Source organism: Dipteris shenzhenensis, chromosome 1 (assembly GCF_047967505.1).
Source record: "Dipteris shenzhenensis isolate YYH24624 ecotype China chromosome 1, Dip_SZ_1.0, whole genome shotgun sequence".
Lineage (NCBI taxonomy): Eukaryota > Viridiplantae > Streptophyta > Polypodiopsida > Gleicheniales > Dipteridaceae > Dipteris > Dipteris shenzhenensis.
Window position 1 is genome coordinate 491113 of NC_141596.1, and position 25625 is coordinate 516737.

Sequence of the window (25625 nt, forward strand, 5' to 3'; positions counted from 1 at the left end):
TGCGAGTTTCAGTTTCGTCTGGATTTGTCCTGATCAAGTCTGCTAGTTACATCTGGAGACAGAATGTTTGACATCATCACAAAAGCATTCTCCACCAACTTATGGCTGTGAGTTTACGAAACATGAACAATCACAACATGAATTACAGCAGAATATGCATGCTTTCGTAACATTTCAAACATTTGATATGCGCCTATCTCCAAAAAGCAGTAATCATTTCCAGCATGCCACATGTTTTCCAATGCTTTGGATATTATATGCTGAAAAAGAACTTTTCTTGTGTTTTCAATCTAATTATTGAACGCACTCAACTCCCTTCAAAATTTTGATTGAATTTCCAGTTCGAAAACTGGGTATTGTGATCTTGTATTTTGAAAGGTTTTAAGCTCAGATCAAGCATGCTTATGCGTTGATTTGACTCAATGAAGTTTGCAATGAATATGACAACTAAGCATGAATACTTCAGCCCAATTCATTCATACTGATAGCATGATTTGTTTGTGGCATAGGTTGTATTGACATCATTGCTTTATGAAAAACAGTACAATCTTCGAATTATGATGAAGATGCATGGACTTGGCGATGGACCATATTGGCTCATTTCTTACTGCTACTTCTTAGCCCTCTCAATAACATATATGTTTTTCTTTCTACTCTTTGGATCTGTGATTGGTAAGGAGCTCATTTTGTTATGCAGTTATGTTTTCCACTGTTTTGTAATAAGCAGTATTTGTTTGGGACACACATTTTTCTTTTTTGGGGGATGAAATCCATGTATGTTTATATCACAAGAAGCAATCCCCAAAGAGGGGACATGCAATAACAATATAAGAAGAAGACAAGTATACAGAGTAATCTGACACAGAGGCAATCATAAAGGGATTACCTAAGCGGCATCCAGAAACAGTGAAACATGATGCACTATAGAGGTCATGCAATCCTTACACTGAAGTCAAAAGATATGCGGATCAAGCTACTTCAACAATCTTACAAGCTGAAGGGCACCAAAGTATGGATAGCAGAGGAGCTTACACAAGCTCAACTCAAGATTAAGGCAACTGAATTAGCTAAAGTCAAGGCTGCCAGAAAGGATGGAAAATGGGCAGTTTACCATGAAGGCGTAGCACTAATTAGAGAGTTTAAATCAAAACCAAAAGACTCTCAGTCTTAAACTGATGTATGGCTGTTTAGTCTTCCAGAATATTATGTAGGTACTCTAAAATAATTTGGCTTGCTTTTTGCACTCCTTGGGAGCGCCATGTGCCCTCCCTAAAGCAGATGTACTAGAGGGTTTCTTGTTGTCCCATAGACCTTTTGGTCTCCAGTGGACGTTAATAGACTTTCTTTCTTTCTTTCTTTCACGTATTGGAGAGCATTAGGAGGAAACTCATTTTTTGGAGTTTTGTTAGACTTGACCTTGCATCCAGAGTAGTGGTTGTGAACTACTGTCTGGTTTGTTTGCTCATGTTGATGCAGATCTAGAGGTTGTATCTCTCAGCTCATGAGACCTATCAGGAACTTCCTTTGAAGTGGGTTAGATGGCACCTTAGATGTTGTAGCCAGGGTGGCTTGGAAGACCCTCATTCTCCCCACAGGGGAAGGTCTCAATATTATTGATCTGAACTTATAGTGTATGGCCTTGCTCTGCAAATTTGTAGTGAAAGGATTGATGCCTGGACAGGAGCCTTGGAAATATTTTTCCTTAAACAGCATTCAGTCTTGTACACCTTGTCATGGGGGAGAGTGGAGGGACAGCTCAAGATGGATTTTTACTTCAGCCCGTCTTAGATCTTCCTCTTCCCTTCTCATGGCTTCCATTCTGAAAGCTTGGGGCAGCTTTAGAGACACTTTTCGAAAAGTTACACCCTCCTCTCGCGAAGAAACAGATAGGCAGTCAGTCATGTGGAATGAATCACTAGGAGTGTCCCATTATATGCAGTGGTCTAGATGGGAGAGGGGACCTGCTTCCATTGTAGGTGCCTGGAAGGCTTTTAGAAAGCTTCCAGAGGATCATAGACTCTTATCAATTGGCCACCTTAGAGGGAGTGCAGTCAGGATGCAGCAAATAGAGATAGCCATATCAGCAAAGTGGATAGATACAGATGACATGCCAATCACAGAGTCCACTTGGTTGGGAGCTTTCGCGGGGATGGGTGTTCCTTTACAGGTTATTGCCTTGCGGGATGCACATGAGGAGACCCTTGTCTTTGATGTTCAATCGGGAGGCAGACTTCCCAGATCTTCATATGATATTCTTTTGGAAATTTCCTTCCAGCCTGTTAGGATTGCAGGTTACATGGAGTGGGGCACGGACTCACAGTGGTATCTTGATCCTGACCATGTTCTCCTGGCACTTGGGTGTTGGAGACTCTGGTTATATGGAGGTTCTCCCATCAGGTTCTTGTAGTGGGACCCAGGGGAGTGGAAATGGATTAGATGAAGGGCACCGAGAGAAGAGCATCCCCTTCTGTCGTTACACAATCAAAAATGGAAAGAAAGAAAGAAATAGAGAAAGAAAGAAAGAAAGAAAGAAAGAGATTTCAGCTTAGCTGTAGAGGTTGGAGGCCCTCTAGAGCTCCTCATTGGGATAGTTTTCAGATTTCTACAGAGGTGCAGAAAAACTTTTGGAGGAGGCTTTAGAAATCATTCAAAAATAGGAAGATCACTCTCTTCTTTTGGCTTTCTATTCATGGAGGGATTGTAGTGAACCTGTGGAGATCCAGGTTCGGGGCTGACCCTACTTGTCCTCCATGCCACATAGTAGTTGAGTCAGTTCAGCATTGCCTCTGGAAGTGCAGACAGGCGAGGACAATCTGGAAGAGTGTTGCTAGGATTCTTTGCATATTTCATAGAGCACCCTTCTTCATGACTTAGGGATCAGTGGCATGGTTATCTCTTACTGGCCCTTAGGTGTTTTTCGAGGGACATGACTCTGACTCAGCCTTCATTATACAACGACACTCCGTGGAGTCATGCTCTCTCCAAGATGTTCCCGTCACTCCTTTCAGAGCTTCTCATGAGCTACAGGAGAGGCTGTACGGATGGACGGAGAGGCTACGAGAGAGCAAACTGCTATGCTGGAGAGATGCCTACCCCAACCCGGCATCCTAGGTACCTAATGGAAACACCCCTCTGAATCCAAGTGAATCCTCTGTCAATCCTCCAGTCTAGAGTGTCCTCATAACTAATCCAAAAGCCATTGAATTTTGTTACGCTCTAGCTGAGGTAGCATGACCTCGGAAGAATCAGTTGACATTTCCCTTAAAGGATCTATATTTGTAATTAATTGTTTGCGCTTCATGTAAATGATCGGGAGGGAATTAATGTCAAGGTCCTAGGTGAGGGTTGATAGCACCAGACTAGGTGGATCTAAGGCTAAGGGCTTAATGCAAGGAATGTGCCTAGGGGCAAAGGAATTAAAGCATCCCAAGAGAGGGGTGAAATGTTGCATTAGGAAGGCCCTATATGGATGACATGTGGCATCTAGATCCATCTAGGGAGATGGGGCTTGTTGAAGCTAGAGAGAGAGGAGAATATGGAATTCACGTATGTTTTTGGATGGAAATTCTCTGTCTGTCTACTCGCTATGCTTCAACAAGGTTGGCTGGGAGGAAATTAACGGTGCTGCTCCCGTGATATGCAGTAGGAGATTAGAAGTGGTTTATTACAGTTGGTATCAGAGCTCAAGGGAAGAGCCCAAGGCTAGGAGTTAGAGAGGGGACGGACGAGCAAATAAAGATACATATGGAGCGATTCGGCTACTGCTGACCTGCGACGGATGGATTTCGAGCGGTGGTCATCCCGCATTGCCACCACGAAGTTGGACGAACGGGGAGAAGCACAGCGTGAGTTCGAGTTCAGGCCTGAACCGCCCTGGTGGCTGACGACGTGCGGTTAATTCCCTGATGGGATCGACGCTGATTGACGATGGACTGTAAGCGTGGAGTGTAGGTGTCGAGTCAACTGCTTGTAACCTGCGACTTGTTCGACGAAATCAAGAGAGGGGCTGCCCGTGACGACGGACAGCAGGTGAGAAGCGGAAGGTTGGCAGTGCTCGTGGTCTACGGTGGGCGTAACAGGAGCTCGTGAGCGGGGAGACCATTCGACACGAATGGCTCGACAGACGAAGGAATGAAGGCTTGGTAGAGCGGAAGAGATGAGGGAGGCCTTCAATGATTCGGCGAAGGTGACGCAGAACAGCAGAGTTGTATTCAGGATTTGAACACGTAAGCTGTGACTGGAGTGGACGACAGGCTAGGAGCGCAGATGTGACGCAAGACAGCGTGGTGACTCATGTGCATCTTCGAGGAGATTTGCAACCCGTAGCCAGAGAACATCTCGATCAGACAGCTACACCTTGGCAGACAAAGGAAGAGGCCACGAAATCCAAGAAGGCTATGACGAAATCGTTGATGACCAGGGAGCTCTCTTTGACCTCCATCAATTTCGTGTTTTTTTTTCCTTGAATTGGTCGGTTGGTGCTCTGCTTTCATAGACAGGATCTCGTAAGGGATCAGTCTGCATGAGGCTTTGATGTTGTAGCAGGGACAGATTATGCTTGACGTTATGCCTATATGCTGCAGTCAGAGTGGTTTGCAGGAGCTTCCCTAGGATAGGGAAAAGCGCTGTTTGAGATATATGCCTGTGTCAAATGCCTAGTCAGTGTGAATCTGGGATTGCAGGAATTCCCTAGTGTAGGGAATTGTGTAAGAGTGTCAGTACATTGAATTGCGTCAGTTTGTAAATATAGTTTTCTAGTGGTGTTTAATTTTTATTTAAAAAAAAAAAAAAAAACAACACAAAACAAAACAAAACACCCATTGAACTGAATGGAAGCAGAAGAAGGGGCTTCTAGGAGGGATCCTGGTGAATCAGGAGTCCGGCCGACCTAGCAGGTGTCGCGCCTAGCAGCTCACACTTTATCTGGCAGGATTGCATTGCTGGAGGATGCCTTGCAACAGTTGTTAGCGTAGCAATTACAGGCCAATGCAGAGCAGTCTGAACTTAGGAGAGCGATACACAGTATGTCTGCCAGACCTTCTCGAGAGGAGAAGGGAAAGGCTCCAATGGAACCGGAGTCTAGTGTCCATACGGTCGAGCCTAGGAAGGCTAAAGTGCCAAATATTGCCAATTACAGGCCAGAAAAGTATTCTGGTCGGATGAACGACCGTAGTTCCGATGTCGTTGAGACCTGGTTATACAAATGGGACGAAGCGTTCGCCGTTTGTGAAATTAGGAATGACATCAAGAAGATCCGCGAGGCCACCCACATGTTCAGTGAGGTAGTGGATCGGTGGTGGATTAAGCAACAAAAAGATGGTATAGCATCCACTACCTGGGAGGGGTTTAAAGGAGAGTTCAGGAAACACTTCTTACCTCTTGACGAAGCATCCCGAGCTTGGGATCAATATAGAAACCTTCGTCAAAGAAATTTATCGGTGGCAGAATACACTGATAAGTTTCGAGAGAGTGTAATGAAGGTTGACGAACCCCTGCCTCAATCAATCCAAGTGAAAGATTTCATATTTGGATTGAATGATCGAATAAAAATGGAAGTTCGGGCTAAGTACACGAACACATTAGATGATGCAATAGCTATAGCCCTGAACTATGAAGATGCCAAGGGCAGTAGGCCAAGTGGGTTTGCACAGGTCGGAACCCAGTATGGGTATCCGAAGAAATCTGGGTTTAAAAAGAAATGGATTAGTAAAGGGAGTGGTTCTCAGCCGAGTGGTCAAGCCAAGCAGGCGAAACTGGCTGAAACTCCTAAACCAAGTACTACCATTGGAGTGAAGAGGAAAGTAACCCCAATGGCAGCCCGGGCTTGGTCTAAGTCTCCCTTAAACCCAGAACAAAGGGAAAAAGCGAGGAGAGAAGGCTTATGTTTTGGTTGCCTTCAGCCTCATCAGTGGAAGGATTGTCCACGTAACAAAGATCGTCGGATGGCTGAGATGGTGATCTCAGAGTGCGACGTGGAGATGGAGGGAAGTCCCAGAGCAGAAGAGATGCAGATTCAGCTAGTGGGATCTTCTCAGAGGTTAGTACCTTGTTTGTTATGTGTGTTTGTTGCTAAGCTAGTGACGAGTGCACCTGATAACATCCTATCTAAGCCCGCAGCAACGGGGTATACAGCCTTTAATGATACGGAGTTAATCAAAATGAAAGGGAGAGTGGCCAATCATGATGTCATTGTGTTGTTTGACTCGGCGTCAACTCACAATGTGATCAACTCCAAGCTCGTGAAGAGGCTGAAATTAAAGACAAGTCCATCTGACTATGTGTATACAGTCAGGATGGCAGATGGAAGTTCAACTGAAGCATGGGACCAAAGGGTTACCCAGTTGGAGCTTCGGATTCAGGACTATGCTAATCAAAATGAAAGGGCGAGTGGCCAATCATGATGTCATTGTGTTGTTTGACTCGGCGTCAACTCACAATGTGATCAACTCCAAGCTCGTGAAAAGGCTGAAATTAAAGACAAGTCCATCTGACTATGCGTATACAGTCAGGATGGCAGATGGAAGTTCAACTGAAGCATGGGACCAAAGGGTTACCCAGTTGGAGCTTCGGATTCAGGACTATGCTGAGAAGCTTGATTTTGAAATTACCAAGCTTGCTCATACAGATATAGCCCTGGGTATGGCATGACATTCTAAGAAGAATCCAGCCATTGATTGGCAAAAGCACGTATATCAATTTAAGATGAATGATGTGCTTTATGTCTTGCGAGGTGAGAAAGATGTACCTCAGGGACCGTTGGTTTCCGTGATGGAAATCCGAAAAGCTCAAAAAGAGTTTTTATTCCTTTGCACAGCATTGGTAGAGCCGGTTGATGATTCTTCGGCTAGCACTGATGTTACACAAAGTGGTGAGATGGCCAAGCTGGCTAATCTTATAACAGAGGAGTTCTCTGAATGTTTTAGGGATGAACTACCTTATGGGTTACCTCCAGAGCGGAAAGTTCAGCATAAGATTGAACTGATCCTGGGGGCAGAACCTGTAAATAGACCTCCCTATAGAATGAGTTTTACTGAAGAGGCGGAGGTGCGTAGACAACTGGAAGAATACCTCAAGCTGGGGCAAATTCAACCAAGTTTCTCACCTTTTGCTTTGCTAGTGATATTAAAGAAGAAAAAGGATGATACATTTCGTCTCTGTATAGATTACAGAGCATTGAATAATATCACTGCTAAGCACAGGTATCCGATGGCTCGGATCGATGATTTGCTAGATGCCTTCCATGGAGCCGTAATTTTCAGCAAGATAGATCTTAAGTGTGGCTACCATCAAATCCGGATTAGAGCCGAGGATGTGCATAAAATTGCTTTTAGAAGCAGGTTTGGTCATTATGAGTTTTTGGTAATGCCCTTCGGACTTACCAATGCTCCATCGACATTCGTCATGCTTATGAACGATTTACTACGTCCGTATATCGGAAAGTTTATAGTACACTTTATTGACGATATTCTAGTGTTCAGTAAAAGTATTACTGAACATTGTGAACACTTGAGAATAGTGTTCAGTACTTTGAGGAAAGCCAGTCTTTATGTAAATAAAAAGAAAACTGTACTATGTATGGTTAGGCTTGAATATTTAGGATTCATAATTACTTCACAGGGGGTAGAAATGGATCCGAAGAAAGTGGCTGCGATACTACCTTGGCCAATCCCTCAGAGTCTGACCGTGTTGCGATCATTCTTGGGATTTGTCCAATTTTATAGAAGGCATATCAAAGGATATTCCGAAATAGTATTGCCATTGACTGATCTGACCTCAGATAAAGTACCTTTTATATGGGGACATAATCAACAAGAAAGCTTTAACACCATAAAACAAGCTGTGGTCCCAGGACCGGTGTTAAAAATAGTTGATCCCCAGAAACCGTTGTTCCTGAAAACCGATGCAAGTGGCATTGCGGTAGGAGCAGTCCTCCTTCAAGAGGGAAGGCTAGTAGCCTTTGAAAGCAAGAAGCTTTCTCCCTCTCAGAGGAATTGGCCAACTCATGAATTGGAGTTGTAGTTATCCATGCTTTGAAAACATGGAGGCATTATTTGTATGGTTCAGAGTTTTATGTGGATGTGGATCATGATACTTTGAAACATTTTTGTAAACACCCTGACTTGAGGCGCCGCCAAGCTAGGTGGGCAGAGCTCATGCAGGAGTTTAATTTAACGATTCGGTACCGAAGAGGAAAAGACAATAAGGTTGCTGATGCGTTGTCTCGCATTATGCACAACCTGAGTTTCACGGTATTAGAGAGTGCTCTAATGACCGAGATCAGAGAAACTCAAAAAGTGGACGAGTTTGTCCAGAGCTTATGGCCTAAGGCTCATGTGTTAAAACCCGGGGAAAATGAAAAGGATGACCTGGCATCCAGAAAAGGCCAAACATATGCGAGATATACCATAAGGGATGGTATGCTAGTTAGAAATGGCAAGGTTGTAGTACGTGGTCAGAATGATCTCAGGCAGAGAGTCATTCGACAGTGCCATGATAGCCCGTGTGCGGGACATCCAGGAGTCGAGAAGACATATGATCTCGTGAAGCGAGATTTCTTTTGGCCAAAGATGAAAAAGCATATTCATGAATATGTGACACGGTGTTTCTCGTGTCAAGTAAGTAAGGCCGAGCGGGTGAAGCCTCCCGGACTTTTACAGCCCTTGGAAATACCACTAAGTAAGTGGGAGAGCATTTCCATGGACTTTATTGTAGGGCTGCCTACAACACAAGGAGGGTATGATTCTATCCTTGTGGTGGTTGATCGTCTAACCAAGATGGCTCACTTCATTCCGACTAGGGAGTCTGTTAGTGCCCCGCAAGTGGCGGATTTGTTTATTAGACATATATTTCGTCTGCATGGATTACCGAGATTTATAGTGTCAGACAGAGATGTCAGATTTACCGATCATTTTTGGACAGCGGTATTTGAGACACTAAGGACTGAGTTGGGAATGAGTAGTGGGAATCATCCTGAGACGGATGGTCAGACGGAGAGAGTCAACCAGACCTTAGAGGATATGCTGAGGGCATATGTGTCATTGAGGCAACATACATGGGACAAGTGGTTGCCATTGTTGGAGTTTGCCTACAATGATAGAAAACATTCCTCTACAGGGTTCAGTCCGTTTGAGCTGAACTATGGTTATAGACCAGCAAATCCAACTATAGTTGGAGTACCTCAGAAAGTGCCTAGTGCCGCGAACTTTGTGGTTCAGATGCGGGAGATGCTGGCACTTGCGAGAGCTAATATCCGCCAGGCTATGGATAGAGCCAAGGTGTATGCGGATGAAAACCGGTCTATAAGAGTATTTAAGGAAGGAGAAAAAGTTTTTCTCAGAGTTCCTTCGCACTTGAAGTCATTGACTTTAGGAGAGTGTGCGAAGTTATCACCTCGATACTGTGGGCCGTGGTTAATTCTAAAGAGAATAGGCAAGATGGCCTATAAACTAGAATTACCACAGGGGTGTAAGGTGCACCCGGTTTTTCATGTTTCGCGCTTAAAGAAATTTTTACATACAGGTGACTCACTAATCGAAGGTGTGGTTTTGTTTCAGGGGATAGAGGATAATGCGAGGCGCAAACCAACAAGAATCCCGGACCGAGGAACAATGCAAATACGAAATCGGAAGATACCCATGGTGTTGGTTGCATGGCATGGTCAGCCTCTATCCGAAGCTACCTGGGAATCCGTATATCAGTTGCGGAGAGTGTTCCCATACTTTATCATCGAGGACGCTGATGTCTGAAGAGGGAAGGAATGTTACGCTCTAGCCGAGGTAGCATGACCTTGGAAGAATCAGTCGACATTTCCCTTAAAGGATCTTTATTTGTAATTAATTGTTTGCGCTTCATGTAAATGATCGGGAGGGAATTAATGTCAAGGTCCTAGGTGAGGGTTGATAGCACCAGACTAGGTGGATCTAAGGCTAAGGGCTTAATGCAAGGAATGTGCCTAGGGGCAAAGGAATTAAAGCATCCCAAGAGAGGGGTGAAATGTTGCATTAGGAAGGCCCTATATGGATGACATGTGGCATCTAGATCCATCTAGGGAGATGGGGCTTGTTGAAGCTAGAGAGAGAAGAGAATATGGAATTCACGTATGTTTTTGGATGGAAATTCTCTGTCTGTCTACTCGCTATGCTTCAACAAGGTTGGCTGGGAGGAAATTAACGGTGCTGCTCCCGTGATCTGCAGTAGGAGATTAGAAGTGGTTTATTACAAATTTGTTCCAATTAATATGAGCCCTTGCTGAAGTGCAAAACAAATCTAAGGTTGTCCTAAACGAGGTGAGTGTCTGTGGTGTGGCATCCAAAAAAACAGCCGTATCATCTACCAACTCACTATCCAATAGCTCATCCTGTTGCCTCAACATAAGACTCAGCACTATACTATCAGCTTGAGCTCTAGGGTAATAGCTCATAACTTCGGCCACAAATAAAAAGAGAAAGGGGGCTAAAGGGCATCCATGACGGCGGACCGATCTGGTAATCTAAAGCCTGTCTCCGCTGACTCCACCAATGAAAACCGCGCTATGGGCTGATTTGGATAGAGCTGACACCCCTCTTATCTATGCATCTGTGAATCCAAATCGAGCGAGGGTACCCTCTAGAAAGCCCCAGTCTACTCTGTCATAAGCTTTCTCAAAGCCTAGGAGTAGAATGGCAAGCCTATGGCCATTATGCGTGGCTCAATCAGAAGTCTCAAAATGAGAAGATGTTATTGAAGATGCTCCTACCATGCACAAATCCCGTCTGCGTATCATGTATAAGATATAGAAGAAAGGGGTGCAGACGTAGGCTGATTGCTATTGCTAAGATTTTGTACAAAGTACCCAACAGAGTGATTGGTCTCCACTGAGACACTAAATTCGTGCAACGCCCTTTTGGGATAAGATGAATGAGGCCCTTCGTGAGTCAGGCATCTCACCCGAGTCCCAAACGCCCTGCAGGGATGAGGTAATGTGTTCCCCAATCTGATTCCAAAATGAAATACAAGAGAGGGGATAAGCCCATCTGAACCAGGGCACTTGCCCTTGTGAAGGGTAGAGAGAGCAGTCCTGAACTCTATGTTGGTGAATGGTGCATCAAGTGAGACTATCATATCTCTAGTCACCAACATATATAAGTGTTGCCAAATAACAACTCGAGCGTCATCTCTGGCTTGTGTGTAAGGATCTGCTATAAGAAGGGAGGCATATAAATCTATGGCTACCTGCAGGATGGCATCTGGATGTGTCTGTAAAACTCCAAGCTGTGATACACTCTCCTTACTATGTCTGGGGCCAAGAGTAGAGAAGAACTGCTTTTCCCCTACCTTTCGTCTGAGTCTAAAATGACTCTCTAGCATGAAAGGCATACTTTGCTCTTTGATCTAACAATGACTGCTGTTGAGCCCTTGCTGTAGCAAGGCGCTCCTAAACTCCAGCATATGTAGGCCTCTTCTGCTCTTCTTTCTGAAGAGTAGCCAACTGTTGGTGGATACCTATCTCTTGCATGAGGATCTCACCTCTACAGGTATGAGCAACAGAATGATAAAGGTCCCTAATATCCGAGAGGGCTGCAACTACATTTGACGGGGAAATCTGCCCATCATGCATGTGAGATACCCAAGTCTGCAAAACTACCTCTGTGAGGCCCTCCTCTGTGTAGAAGGCATGTGGAATCCTGATACTGGCAGAGCGGCTCCTTGCCCAAGGATCTGAAACCAACAAAACGACTGGAAATTGATCTGAAGTGGACACCCCAGGTGTAATGCATATTGTCCCATCTTTGTTTAGAGCCCAATCATCCACTTAAAATCTGTAAATCTATGCATGGATAGGCATCTGCAATCTCCTGTTCGATCAAGAAAACAAGAGTGACTGTGGCTGAGTGTGGAAAGCATCATCATGCCAAGCATCTCTGTCACTGGATTGTAAAAGAAAGGCATCCCAGGCTGCTCTCTCTAGGGAGTGGATACCACCTTCCCTACCTCCTCTTTTGTGTGTGGGCATTTCAACCATCTTGAAATCACCCCCAATGATCCAAGACTTTGCAATGCAAGACCAAGAAAGTAACTCCTTCCATAAAAGGACATGGTCCTCTCTTGAATTGGGGGCATAAAGGTTTAAGAGACCAACCTTATGCCCACCAATCAAAAGAATTATCCACTGAGCTCTAGAGGGAACTATGATCCCATGTCCAATCACCAAGGGGAGCATCGATGAAGAAACCGAAATGCAAGTACCTCCAGTGACAAAAAAGTATGGCCTGAGAGAAGCTTACCGGACTTGGCACAATACCTGACGTCTAGGTTGTGTTCCTAATCATAAGAATATCAATGGGGTCCCTAGTAACACTTGGATGAAATTTGTTACGGATCAGCTGTCTACGGTGGTGGTGAGGTACACCTCTGAGGCCTTGAATGTTCCAACTGACAATCCTCATCGGTGAGAGGAAGAAGTCGGATGAAAACCTTACCCGACCTGGTGGCAGAGACACCCCTCTCCTAGGAAAAATTCCTCCTATCAAGAGGAGGGAAGTCAACTAGGGATAATAGCACTCCCACACATGCAAAGGGGTATCTCTATCGAAGGTGATGTGAACAACTTGCTCCCCAAAGGTAGAGGGTACAAACTGCTCTAACTAAAACTCTACCATGTCTGCCAGAACTGCAAAAGAATTCTTGAGTGATGCATTTGGCGCAGGTGTGCAGAGGATCCTTGCAGAAGGTGGAGTAGAAGCAATAATACCCTTGCATTAGCATGGAGTATGGCACGGGTGTCAGCATCAAATTGCTCCATAGATGGAAGCTGCTTCTCATGAATATCAAGGGGACAGGAGGAACCACATCAGCAGTAGGAACTAGGACATGAATATCTCTTATCTGCAAGAAAGGGTCCGTGGTGCCATCGGTAGCCTCTTGAGGTAGAACTGGCTCAACAACTCTGACTCACACCCAATGGGGGACGACTGGAATAGGATGCTAATGGTCCTGGTCGTGCTGTAGAAGAAGGTCCAAGACAAGAGGTTGTAGCCGACGGTCCTGGGCGGGAGGTGTAAGGTCCAGCAGCGCGAGAAGTGGTAGGATGTGCAATAGATTGTGAAGTAGGTCTAGCTGAGGTGGTGCTACGAGGTGCTACACCCCTAGACCTTTTAGGCCTTTTCTTTTTTCTCTTCCTTGGGCAATCTGGTGTTTAGGGGTCTTGCAAATCCTACATTGATTCTGTTTCCCAGTGATCTCGACTCTCTACCTGAAGAATGAGCCATTTGGATGTTGGAGCATGATGTGATCATCCTTGATGTTAGGGTCGAAGACAATGACGCTAACACATGGTACCCCGTCTGACCTTACTGCCTCTGATGCCAAAGAAGGCATCCTAGGGAGGGGGAGGGGGATCTCGGTGACCATCCCGAAAGCGGCTTTAATGGAACATAAGAGTCGATGGTACACCTGAGGGAGGTCAGGGAATCTAAGGAAGAGTGAAGTCGTATGGCTATCCTCCTCCACAGGGTCGAAGCCCAATGAGAAGGGCGTCAAGAAATCCTTTTGGAGCTGAGTGCCAAGGGACTATCTTGAAGCACTGTAACTGCTGCATTTGGGAGTAAAAAACAACCTGGAAGAAATCTCGACCATGCAGACGGACATCTGTGAGGTGCCCTGCGAGGTCTCCAGGTAAAGCGAAGAGCATCGTGTCCTTGGCTTATAACCTGGAGGGGTGGGACCCATGGATGCGAGCAAATAGTGATGTCGAACTCTCCTGCTCTGTATCTTTTTTGAGCTGTTGCAAGTCGTCTTTTGAGAATGTGATGGTTTTTGCGGCCGGTGGAAGCGGGCGAGGATTGGTTGAAGGTTGAGTCATCGTCAATTGAGGTGGGAAGGCCGACTCGAACACTGTTAAGCTCCGTCTGTAAAAATGCTGCTAAGAGAGAGAAAGGGGAGGAGAGGGTGAAGGCTTAGGGGAGAGAGGGAGATGAAGAAGGCTGAAGGAGGGGGAGAGAGGCTAGGACTAGGGGTAGAGTAGAGAGGTGGAGGGGGGGAGAGGCTAGGAAAGGGGGAAGGAGTAGAGAGAGGAGGGGAAGAGAGGCTAGGAGCCGGGGGGGCGGGGGGGGGGGGGGCTGAAGAGATTGGGAAGAGGGGATAGAGAGGGGCGGGGGAAGGGAGGTAGGGAGAGGGGCTGAGGGAGGAGGGGTGAGGCTAGGAGCGGGGGTAGGGAGGCGGGGAGAGAGGCTGAAGGAGGGGGGGGTAGGGAAGCGGAGAGGGGGGCTGAGGGAGGCGGGGGTAGGGGAGGGGGTAGGGGCTGAGGTAGATGGGGGTAGGAGTGGGGGGTAGGAGGCAGGGGTAGGGGCTGAGGAAAGGCGGGGAGGGAGTTGAGGGAGATAGGGAGGGGAATGAGGGGAGGGAGGAGGCAGGGCCTATTAACATGAAATAGTCCAAGAGATACAAGACAAGATGACAAACTAATAGTGAGTAGGCCAACCAAACTCAAACTGACCCTAGACTTGCCCTTTGAATATAGCTAATTGCTAGGAACTAAGGGTGAAAATAGAAGTCAAGTCAAATTGTAGTATTGGTCCCCTAAACTGGATTTTTAGTTAGACAAATAAAGAGTGGTTTAAATAACCTTAGTCCATGATGTTAGCATCCTGACGTGGCATGCTAATGTGGCATGATGACATGGCATGCTGATGTGGCAGCCTTGATATATGGCATTTTGACACATGGAAGTCCATGAGACACATGGCAGCTTGTGGGGACATGTGGAGGACCATGCATGAACCATGACACCACTTGGAACTCCAGCCCCCATGCAGTCCACCACTTGTCACTAGAGAAGTCTAGCCCCCATGTGGACTCTTAAGTTACAGCTCCAGCTCTCAGCCTACCCCACATAGCACATGATAAGTTTTGTAGATTTTGCTTGAGCTATTGAGCTCTTTATTTCAGCATAGTACTCAGCAAGGGTCTTAGCGCGTCCTTTGCTCCAGCCCTTTGTGGCTTGTATGATTTTCTTTCCCTTTTGGTGCACTTTGCACTTTGTCCCATAGGCCCGTGAGGCCTCCCACGGACGTTAATATTTCTTTCTTTCTCTAGGGGTTCCTTCTTTTCGTCTTGGGTGGAACTCCCTCTAGAATCCTGCCCCATGCCCAATGCCTACCATGTGTCCTTAAAGGACCTTACATTATACCCTTTAAATGGGCATTTACAATGGCACATTCAACTAATGCCTAGGTCTAGGATTACCCCCCTAGGCCCTAGCCTTTTAGTAGTGTTCTTGACTCCTACCTGCTTCCCCTGTGCTTAGCTTCAGCTCAGCTCCACAACAAGCAGCTCGTTTTTGGTGACAACAGCTCGTTTTTGTTCTCCACTTGCAAATTCAGCATGGACATGGGTGGACTGATACACCAGAGGCCTGTGAGACCCTGCTCACGGAGATACATAGTTTCCGTGAGCGTGAGATGGAGCTGGCTCGCTTTGCACGAGAGCAGGTCCGCTTCAACCAGGAACAGAGCCACATCATACAGGAGTAGGCTAGGCGGGGGAGCAGGCGGGTCTTATTCAAGGACTCTGACAGGATATCATGCAACTCCGACAGGAGGTCATAGCCTTACACACTGCCTTAGGGAGTACCCCGGTGGTCGAGGCACAGATTGCGAGCATGCAATCTGCTATTGAGGAGACTTTCAGATGGGTTGACGTGGCCAAACGGGAACCCACAAGGGTCACCGTTTCGGCTACCTGATGGAGCAGCAGCAGAGAGCCAGTAAGGCTCTCAACATCAGAGTACGTGGGATCCCACGCACTGAGGCTACACTGATGGTAGATGCGACTGCGTTCGTGACCACTACCCTAGGTGTGGCTGAGCACAGGATAGAGAGGGCATGGCGGGTGGGGAGAGATCCCAACCGAGAGCAACCCCTGATCATATGATTTCATGACACTCAGGCACGACTTTCAGCTCTACGACACAGGTCAGTCCTTTGAGATCAGCCAGCGATCTCTATGGATGAGGACCTCACACCTCTACAGGTTGAGGAGAGGCGCTCTTTGCTGCAGCAGTAGGATCAGGCCCGGAAGGAGGGAAAGCGGGCAGTGGTACGAGAGGGACGCCTTCTTACAGGCTCCCGTAGGACACCTGCCTCCTCCCCTACATAGGAAAGCGGGGTTTATGAGACTCAGATATCCAAGACCCTATCCTGCACCATTTGGAACTGTAATGGTACCTTATGGTCAGAACCAGAGAACTTCTCGGAATCCTATATAGGCCATGACATAGTCTTCTATACAGAGATACATCAGAGTCCAGAACGCCCTCTTCCAATCCGGATATATATGGGAGTTTGCCTACAGAGATGAGACGAGGGGTACAGGAGGAGTTCGAGGTTCAGGTGGAGTTGTAGTCCTTTTCAGATCCACACTTTGGGGGATCATTTCAGTAGAGTAGAGAGACACACATTCTAGATTTCTTTGGATTCGGATACAACACATGGACAGCCAGGATCTGTTTGTTGCTGTTTGCTACTTCCCCCCGGAGACCTCCCACTTTGCTAGAGATATTCGAGGTGATGATGAGACATCCCCATTTGTTGCCCTTTATTAGTCCATCGTTGACTTTTCTAGCCACGGAGAAGTCCTACTACGGGTTTTGGCTGACAGGCGAGGTCCATTCTCATCCTATGGGCAGGCCCTATCAGACCTAGGTAGGATACATGATCTCATTATCTATAATGGTCTTGACAGATGGCTCGCTTCAGGTGGTTTCACATGCTTTCCACATGGGGGGGGCTCCAGTGTTGTTGATTACATCATGGGATCCCCTGTCTTCACATCTCGCATTACTGACTTCACTGTAGCACCTCTCCCCCCAGGGGCTGATCATACATACCTTTTCTTTCGCATCACCTCCTCCCTTCGCACAGCACCTTCCACCCCACTCAGTGCTTACTCCACTTACCACGATATACACTTTGATCGGGATCTCTCACCTTCTTACTCTGGCCGTCTGTACATACTTCTTGCTTATATTGACTTCATACCCCTTTTAGAGGATCGTGCTGCGCTTGTCACCCACTCACTACACGAGGCTGCCATTCACGCTTTTCCCCACACCACCTGCTCCACCCGCCCACCACCCCCTAGAACCGTACCCTGTAATAGTTGGTACGATGATGAGTGTAAGGCCTTACACCGTCAACTCAGATTCGAAACCAAAAACAGTCTTCCGAGTGCACCAGATACGCTACGTGAATACCGTAGATTGGTATGGAGGAAGAAACTAGACTTCGTTCGTCAAAACGAGGAGGAGCTACTGAACATTTTGTTTAGTAATGACTCTAAGGACTTCTGGCGGAGATTTCTAGAAGGACGGTCCCCTCCGCCACTCACTGACACCCAGATCTGGTTTGATTATGCACGCACACTTTATGACATCCCAAATCAGCTAGTCCCTAGCCTCTCACACATGCCTCGTCCCACATCTTGCACCCTCTTCACTAGAGGAGGGGTAAAGGACGCTGTAATGAAACTTCATAATGGCGGAGCGAAGGATCATGAGGGACTATGCACTGAGTTCATTGCATATGGGATTAACCTCCTAGCCCCCATCTTAGCAAAGCTTTTTAATGAAGCGGTTTGTTTGGGATTTCCACACACTTGGACCATTAATACTATCTCACCGATCCACAAGGCAGGGGATCCCATGAGCCCGGAGAACTACAGGACCATTATGATTGGACATGTCATGTCCAAGATTTATGCATCAGTACTTGACTCCAAGGTTAGCAGACTTGCAGAGTGTCGAGGACTCAGAGCAGCAGGACAGGCCGGATTCCGGCGTGATCATGGAACCATGAACCACATTCTGACGCTCATATGTATCATCGAGGATTCCACACACTTGGACCATTAATACTATCTCACCGATCCACAAGCCAGGGGATCCCATGAGCCCGGAGAACTACAGGACCATTATGATTGGACATGTCATGTCCAAGATTTATGCATCAGTACTTGACTCCGAGGTTAGCAGACTTGCAGAGTGTCGAGGACTCAGAGCAGCAGGACAGGCCGGATTCCGGCGTGATCATGGAACCATGGACCACATTCTGACACTCATATGTATCATTGAGGAGGCGAGGTCACGGAAGGAGAGGGTTTATTGTTACTTTGTGGATTTTCGCAAGGCATTTGACACGGTCCTGAGAGCCCGCCTCATATGGCGCCTACAGGACTTGGGTTATGAACAAGAGATCATTTGGGCTGTCATGGCACTTTACGAGAGAGTTTTTGGTAGAGTTCGGGCAGGATCCGGGTGGACAGACGAGATCATAAGTACCATCGGGGTCAAACAAGGGTGTCCTTTGTCGCCTACCTTGTTTGGCCTCTACATTGATGAGCTTGAGACAATGATGCAAACACAGGGGGGTGTAGGTTGCTCTCTTGTGGGCACGTTGATCAAGATTTTGCTCTATGCAGATGACGTGGCTCTCTTATCTTCCTCAGCAGAGGGGCTTCAGAGACACCTAGACACACTACAGTCCTTTTGTGAGTCTCATGATTTGAAGGTCAACCTGGGTAAAACCAAGGTCATGATCTTCAATACATCTCGAGCCATCATGCGTCAGCAGCAGTTCACATTTGCGGGGTTATCTGTTGAGATAGTTTCATCATACACTTATCTTGGGGTTATCTTCTTCGGACGAAGCTTCACTATGAGACCCGCGATGCAGGCACGCTTGAGTAGAGGGTATGCCTCATTGGCCAGGCTAGAGAGGCAGTGCTTCCGCTCACACTTTCAGGATCCATGCACTAAGGGGTTGCTTTTTGACTCCTTGGCTCGCCCAGCGGGGATTTACGGCAGCCCTTGTTGGGGGCCAGACTTGTCGAATACAGAGTGGGCCCGTGTGGAGCGGCTACAAGTTCTCATGCTATCACGGATGATTTGTGGTAAGTCATCCGTTTCTCACCAGATCATTCAGGCTGAGTTTGGGTCACCCCCTTTACAGCTAGATGTTGCATTTCAGGTCATCACATATTTGTACCGAGTTAGGGAATATGGGGATGATACCTCGGGGCATAGCAGGCTACCATGGATAGCTCTATCCTCTTCTATGGCACTTGCAGCAAGAGGAGATCAGAGGTGATGGTATGCACGTACAGAGAGATGGTTTGAGCGATTGGGGCTCCACATGGATAGACTACCTCCCTTTCAGTATAGCATGGAGGCTCCGTTCTCTCCCCTCTTATCACACGAGGTCAACCTGGTTATCCGTAAGGATCTACTACAGCTACACACTTTTCGGACCTGGTTGGAACCGAGTGAACTCCCAGTGAAGCTTAGCTTCTACAGAGATCACTTCTTACATATCACAGCGGAGGGTTTCATTGACCCACCAAGATACACACAGATTCACCTACCCCACTCGATGAGGATCTCTCTTGGGCAGTTTCGGGTCTCTTCACACAGACTTCACATCGAGAGCGGCAGAGCAGAGCGACTATCTATGGAGCGGCGCTTATGCACACTATGTGACATACAGGAGGTTGAGACACAGGAGCATTTCATCTCGAGGTGTCCTGTGTACAATGAGATCCGAGGAGTTATGGGATTTTAGCCCATTTCCTCTCCTACCGAGACCAGCGGTGTTTGGATGGGTAGGGGAGTCCGTTTGGTGGCCCCACCCTTGCCTTTCGTTGTATCTGGTTTTTTTAATCTCATAGATGTGAATAAACTTTCTTTCTCTCTCTCTTGCACCCTCTTCACAACCCAGGGAGTCACCCACGCAGCGCTTAAGCTTCACAATGGCTGAGCTAAGGATCATGAGGGCCTATGCACAGAGTTTGTTGCCTATGGCATCAAAACTCTAGCCCCCATCCTGGCAACGCTGTTCAATGAAGCTGTCTGCCACGGGTTCCCCAGAGCCTGGACCCTGAACACTATCACACCCATCCACAAAGCAGGAGATCCCATGGATCCAGGGAATTACAGGACCATCATGATTGGACATGTTATGTCTTAAGATCTATGCATCAGTGTTAGATGGCGAGGTCAGTGGTCGCGCAGAGGTATAGGGGCTCAGGGCATCCGGACAGGCCCGTTTCAGGGCGGATCACTTGACTTACGATCACATTTTTACATTAGAGGGATCATTGAGAAGGCCAGACACAAGAGACAGAGAGTATATTGTTGCTTTGTGGATTTTTACAAGGCATTCGATACCGTTCCCCGTGCCCGACTCATCAGACGCCTGCAGGAGTTAGGCTACGACTCGGAGGTTATCTGGGCAGTAGTAGCTCTCTATGAGCGGGTGACGGGCCAGGTCAGGATTGGCACCAGCTGGACCCCAGAGATCACGAGTACTATCGAAGTCAAACAAGGATGTCCCTTGTCACCGACTCTATTTGGCGTCTACATCGACGAGCTCGAGACCACCATCAGGACACTCGGAGGTGCAGGCTACTCTCTTGCGGAGGCTGTCATCTAGATTCTCCTATACGCAGACGATGTAGTACTACTATCCTCTTCTGCTACTGGTCTTCAGCAACACCTGGATGGACTTCAGGTCTTCTGTGATACACATGACTTGAAGGTCAACCTTGGGAAAACCAAGGTGATGATCTTCAACACTTCCATACCCGCTATGCACCGAGAGTAGTTCCTCTTCGCCGGCAACCCTGTTGAGATAGTTGACTCTTACACATACTTGGGCGTTGTCTTCTTAGGCCCGATCTTCATGATGCGCCCGGCCATGCAGGTCAGGATCAGCTGGGGCTACGCCGCTCTTGCCAGGCTGGAGCAATAGTGCTACCACTCCCACTTCCAGGACCCGCGGACCAAGTCTCTCCTTTTTGATTCTTTGGTCCGCCCAGCAGGCATGTACGATAGCCCGTGGTGGGGAGCCGACCTTTCAGACACAGAGTGGGCTTGAGTCGAGCGCCCACAGATACTGATGTTTGCTCGGATGATCCGCAGCAAACCATCGGTACCACACCAGATCATTCTAGCAGAGTTCGGCGCCTCACCCCTACAGCTCGATGCGGCTTTCCAGGCTATCACTTAGTCAGGGATTTCAGCTCCTCCTCCGACGGTCGCCTCCGCCTACCTTGGCTAGCCCTATCCTCCTCTATGGCCTTATCCATTGATGGGGACCAGCGATGCTGATATAGTTGTCTTTCCAGTTGGTTCACCCGACTGGGCCTTGACTTAGACCGGTTGCCTCCTTTTCAGTACAGCCTTGACGCTCCACCATCTCCCATCTCCCCCACTGATTAGGAGGTCAACCGGCTCATTCGAGCGGATCTGCTCCAGCTCCATACCTGGTGGACATGGTTTCTTCACCCCGAGCTTCCTGTGACGCTCGACTTCTACCGCCGACACTGCCTCTAGATCTCACAGGAGGGCTTCATCACACCTCCGGGTTACACACAGCTTCATCTACCACATGCGCTCCGAATCTCCCTCGGTCAGTTTAGGGTTTCGTCACACCGATTACGGATCAAGAGCGGACGCGCAGAGGGTATCCCATGAGAGGGCCGCCTTTGCCCACTCTGCGACTTGTAGGAGATCGAGTCGGAGGAGCACTTTGCTTTCAGATGTCCTATCTATTATGCCATTCGAGGCCGGTACCACTGCCTCTTCCGCGACGGATTCGGTCCCCTCCCACACATGTTGGAGTTCCCGGAGCAGCGATGCCTAGCCGCTTTCTTACATGAGATGACTCGCCACCGAGATACCTCTCTCCGAGCACGGCGACACGCGCAGCACACACAACGTGAGGACACCCAATGGCCCATCACTGATTTCTTCTAGTCACAGGATACCTCTCCTCAATCTAGCTGACGATGCAGACGTGAGCGAGAGCCAGAGCCACGACAGCTGCGCTAGCAGACAGACTCACACATCCGGGTCCATGACATCTCGTCTCTGCTCTCTGCCTGCCCCACCGGGGTTACCGTTGCCCTCATCCACAGGGCCACCCGTCGCCCCCGACGACCGAGCTCGACTAGGCCGCATGACGTCAGAGGCCAATCATCTATTGCAAGGTTTTTTCCGGCCTCCCATTTGACGGCCCCTCTATGATTGGTCTCTGACGATCACCACCTACATATATATATTGTATCTCCCCCCTCTCCTCCATTTTTGGTGCCCCCCCCTTCGTTTTTGTATCATCTGGAGGTAGACACATATTTTTTGTATCAGGACTAGACACACCGTCCTTCATAACCTCTTTTTTGTAGAAACGGTTGGCTGGCCCGTTTTGAGACCGCCACCGTTATGCTCATTGTATCAGTTATCTTTAGTCTCATAGACCTTCACGGTCTCCCGAAGACTTTAATAAACTTTCTTTCTTCTTTCTTTCTCTCTCTCATAGAGGACCGTGCTGCCCTAATTAGTCGCATACTCCACGAGGCTGCCCTCCAAGTCTTTCCCCACACCACATGGTCCACTAGACCACCACCTCTTGGTTCTGTACCCTGCAACAACTGGTACGATGCGGAGTGCAAGGCTTCTCGTCGACAACTCCGACTTGAAACTAGATGTCATCTCCCGAACACACCAGACACGGTACATAAGTACTGACGTCTCGTACGTCAGAAGAAGCAGGCATTTCTTCGTCGAAATGAGGAGGAGGTGCTGAACATCTTGTACAGCAACAACTTTGAGAAATTTTGGCGGAGATTCCTTGAGCGTAGGTCTCCATCACCCCTCACTGACACAAGAGTTTGACACACATATGCACGCCATCTTTATGATGTCCTACACCAGCCTACTCCAGATCTCACACACACCTCGCTCCACCACTTGCACGTTGTTCACCAGATGGGGACCATCACATATCTACACCAGGTTAGATCATAGGGGGATTGCACATCAGGGAGACAGAGGTTGCCATGGTTGGCTCTCGATTCCTCCATGAGGTTGGCAACAGAGGGAGACGAGCGAGGCTGGTATGCACGGACTCACAGATGGTTTGTGAGACTGGGGTTTCACATCGATAGGATACCTCCTTTTCAGTACAGTTTGGATGCCCCCCCCGGTACTCCCACCCACCATTCCGATCGGGCCACACACCAACCAGGTCATTTGAGAGGATCTCCTGCAGCTACACACCTTTAGGACCTGGTTCTAAAGGTGTGCAGCTACACACCTTTAGGAGCTTCCAGTGAAGCTGAGCTTCTACAGAGATCACTGTCTTCGTATTTCAGAGGAGGGATTCATCACACCACCGGGATACACTGAGCTACACATGCCTCACTCACTACGGATCTCCATCGGACAGTTTCGGATATCATTGCACCGCCTCCGCATAGAGAGCGGTAGAGCAAAGGGGATCACTAGGGAGCATCGCAATGCACATTGTGCGACTGTCAGGAGGTTGAGTCGGAGGAGCATTTTATTTTTAGGTGCCCAGTGTACTACAAGATCTGAGGTCGCTACCATTGTCTCTTCAGAGACGGCTTCGGGGCCCTTTCCATATTCCTCGCCTACCTAGATCAGAGATGCCTCGCGGCCTTCATTCACGAGGGGGTTTGACACAGAGAGTATTTTGGGGTTTGGCAACACCACCATACACCTCTCAGAGCAGGATCACAGAGTTATTCCCATCGAGTGATATTAATCATCCAGTCTCTAGCCGCAGACATCACAGAGATAGAGACCCCGACCCGACGACTGCAGCACGACACATGAGGCATCGAGGGGACACACAGATCACTCTGGGGGACCTCCTGTCACTGTTTAGACCCGGGACACGTCCCACGGGAGTCACGGTGGCTTTGGTCTTGAGTCGAGCCTCCTACGGCACCCGTTGACAGATGCCAACATCCCATCACCAGCTATGCTCCAGCCAGGGCGACATGACATACAGAGGATTCAGCTCAGTCTTTTTCCTTTTCATTGTCACACCGAGATGTATTTGACTATGTATGATCAGACTTAGGACTCAGCACGGGCGATGATGCTCGTTTAGTAGCTCCACCCTTATCGTGGTTTGTATTAGGTTTTCTTTCAGTCTCATAGACCCATCGGTCTTCCGAAGACTCTAATAAAATTTCTTTCTTTCTTTCTTTCTCTCTCTATCTCTCTCATGCTACTATTTGAGTTATGTGAGTAACGTTTGCCATGTAAATTATGTAGAGGCATACTTAATAATTTTCTATTTATATCTATGATGATAAAATGCAAGCAGGATTTTATTTTCTTCTCTTTTGATAACCTTTAATAGTCTAAGCGGCTAATAGAGAACGTGATCTTTGTTAGGTCTCAAAATTTTCAGGCTGAATTCATACAGCATACAAATCATTTTCTATTTTGTTTACATCAACCTGCAAATAGCATTGGGCTTTCTTGCTTCAACAATCTTCTCAAATATGAAAACTGCCACTGGTATGGACTTCTCAATATGATGTACCTTCTTAACTAAGGAATAAAAGAATGCTTGCATTGTTCTTTTTGTGATTAATGTAAAATATTTGAAGTGTGAATTTGAATCCCAGCCTTGTTATATGTCCAAAGACGTAGGGTTTCTTATGTGAAACATGGGACTTAGTAAAGGCATTAATATTTGCAACTTGTTTGATATTAATTCCATGATAGGTTGAAGTACTTTTATTTTTTTGGTATTTACCGTTTTGATTTTCTTTTTGCAGTTGTTGGATACATGTATGTATTTGGATCTGGGCTACTTGGCAATTTTCTTTTTGAGTTTTTTCTACAGGACAAGGGATTTAGTAGTAAGTTCTCCTCTTGAACTTTGAAATTGAATTGTTGTTTCAGTACAAGATATAGGTGGTATTTTGTGCTGTATCATTTATGACCAAATGTAATATCTCCCCCTTTTTTTTCGGGTTCTCAGGATATTTTCATGTCTACCCTTTAAATCATGCATGTGTAATGTATAGTTCACTGCCGATATTCTAACATGAAATGCATGAAATCAACATTTCCAACTGCATTTTGAATTTTGTTTTAGTGTTGTACATACATGAGTTTTTTCTCACTTATATTATGCTTTTATAATTTCATACAATGGTTAGTAATGTGTATGATCTTTCGCAAAAGGGGGGAGACCAGCTGTTTGCAACCTGTTTGTAAGGGTTTTAGCTCATTGTCTAAGGTAACCCTGGAGCAGGTGTTATCAGCTGCTTGCAGGCCAAGCCTTGCCAAAATGCACTTGACCTTTGAGGCTCTCTCGGGACCTTCTCGTCTCCCTCCCAAATCTAGGCAAGGTGTAAACAATATCTAGTTGAACATCAACTAGGGTAGCTGTAGGTTAAGTTCATCCCTAATTTGCCCTATGCGACCTAGATATGCCTCCCAAACATCATACTCCGGTAGGCGGGATGGGGCATTTGTACGTGGATCGGAGTGACTTGAGTGATCACCTAGTGCATCTTTCTTTCTTTCTTGTTAGCAAGAAAGTTAGATTTGGCTACAGTCCGTTCACAGTGGAGGACATGGATACGACACACCATGTTCCATGTTTTCCGGTTACACTCCGCTTCCCAGGGCTCCCCAAGGAGTATCGAGCCATCCTCCCTTCCATTGGTCGGGCATTTGGCACAGTGCTCAAGTCCCCACCAGAGTCAACTGTTGCCTTAGTTCTAGCAGATGATGGAGTCCCATGGATCATGTTGAGAGCCCAGAG

At 47.3% G+C, this 25625-nt stretch overlaps 1 protein-coding gene across 2 annotated transcripts in view; it reads left to right on the top strand.

Moving 5' to 3' along the window:
• The window catches only part of LOC147905222 (ABC transporter A family member 7-like), a 73142-nt gene that overhangs the window by 21968 nt on the left and 25549 nt on the right, over positions 1–25625 (top strand). Inside the window, exons 8-10 of one of the 2 annotated variants that reach the window (XM_087393858.1) lie at positions 510–672; positions 24239–24364; positions 24628–24711. In XM_087393858.1, the coding sequence (XP_087249984.1) occupies positions 510–672; positions 24239–24364; positions 24628–24711 (373 nt within the window). The remainder of the gene's footprint in view (positions 1–509; positions 673–24238; positions 24365–24627; positions 24712–25625) is intronic. The other variant, XM_087393935.1, reaches the window with a different exon arrangement.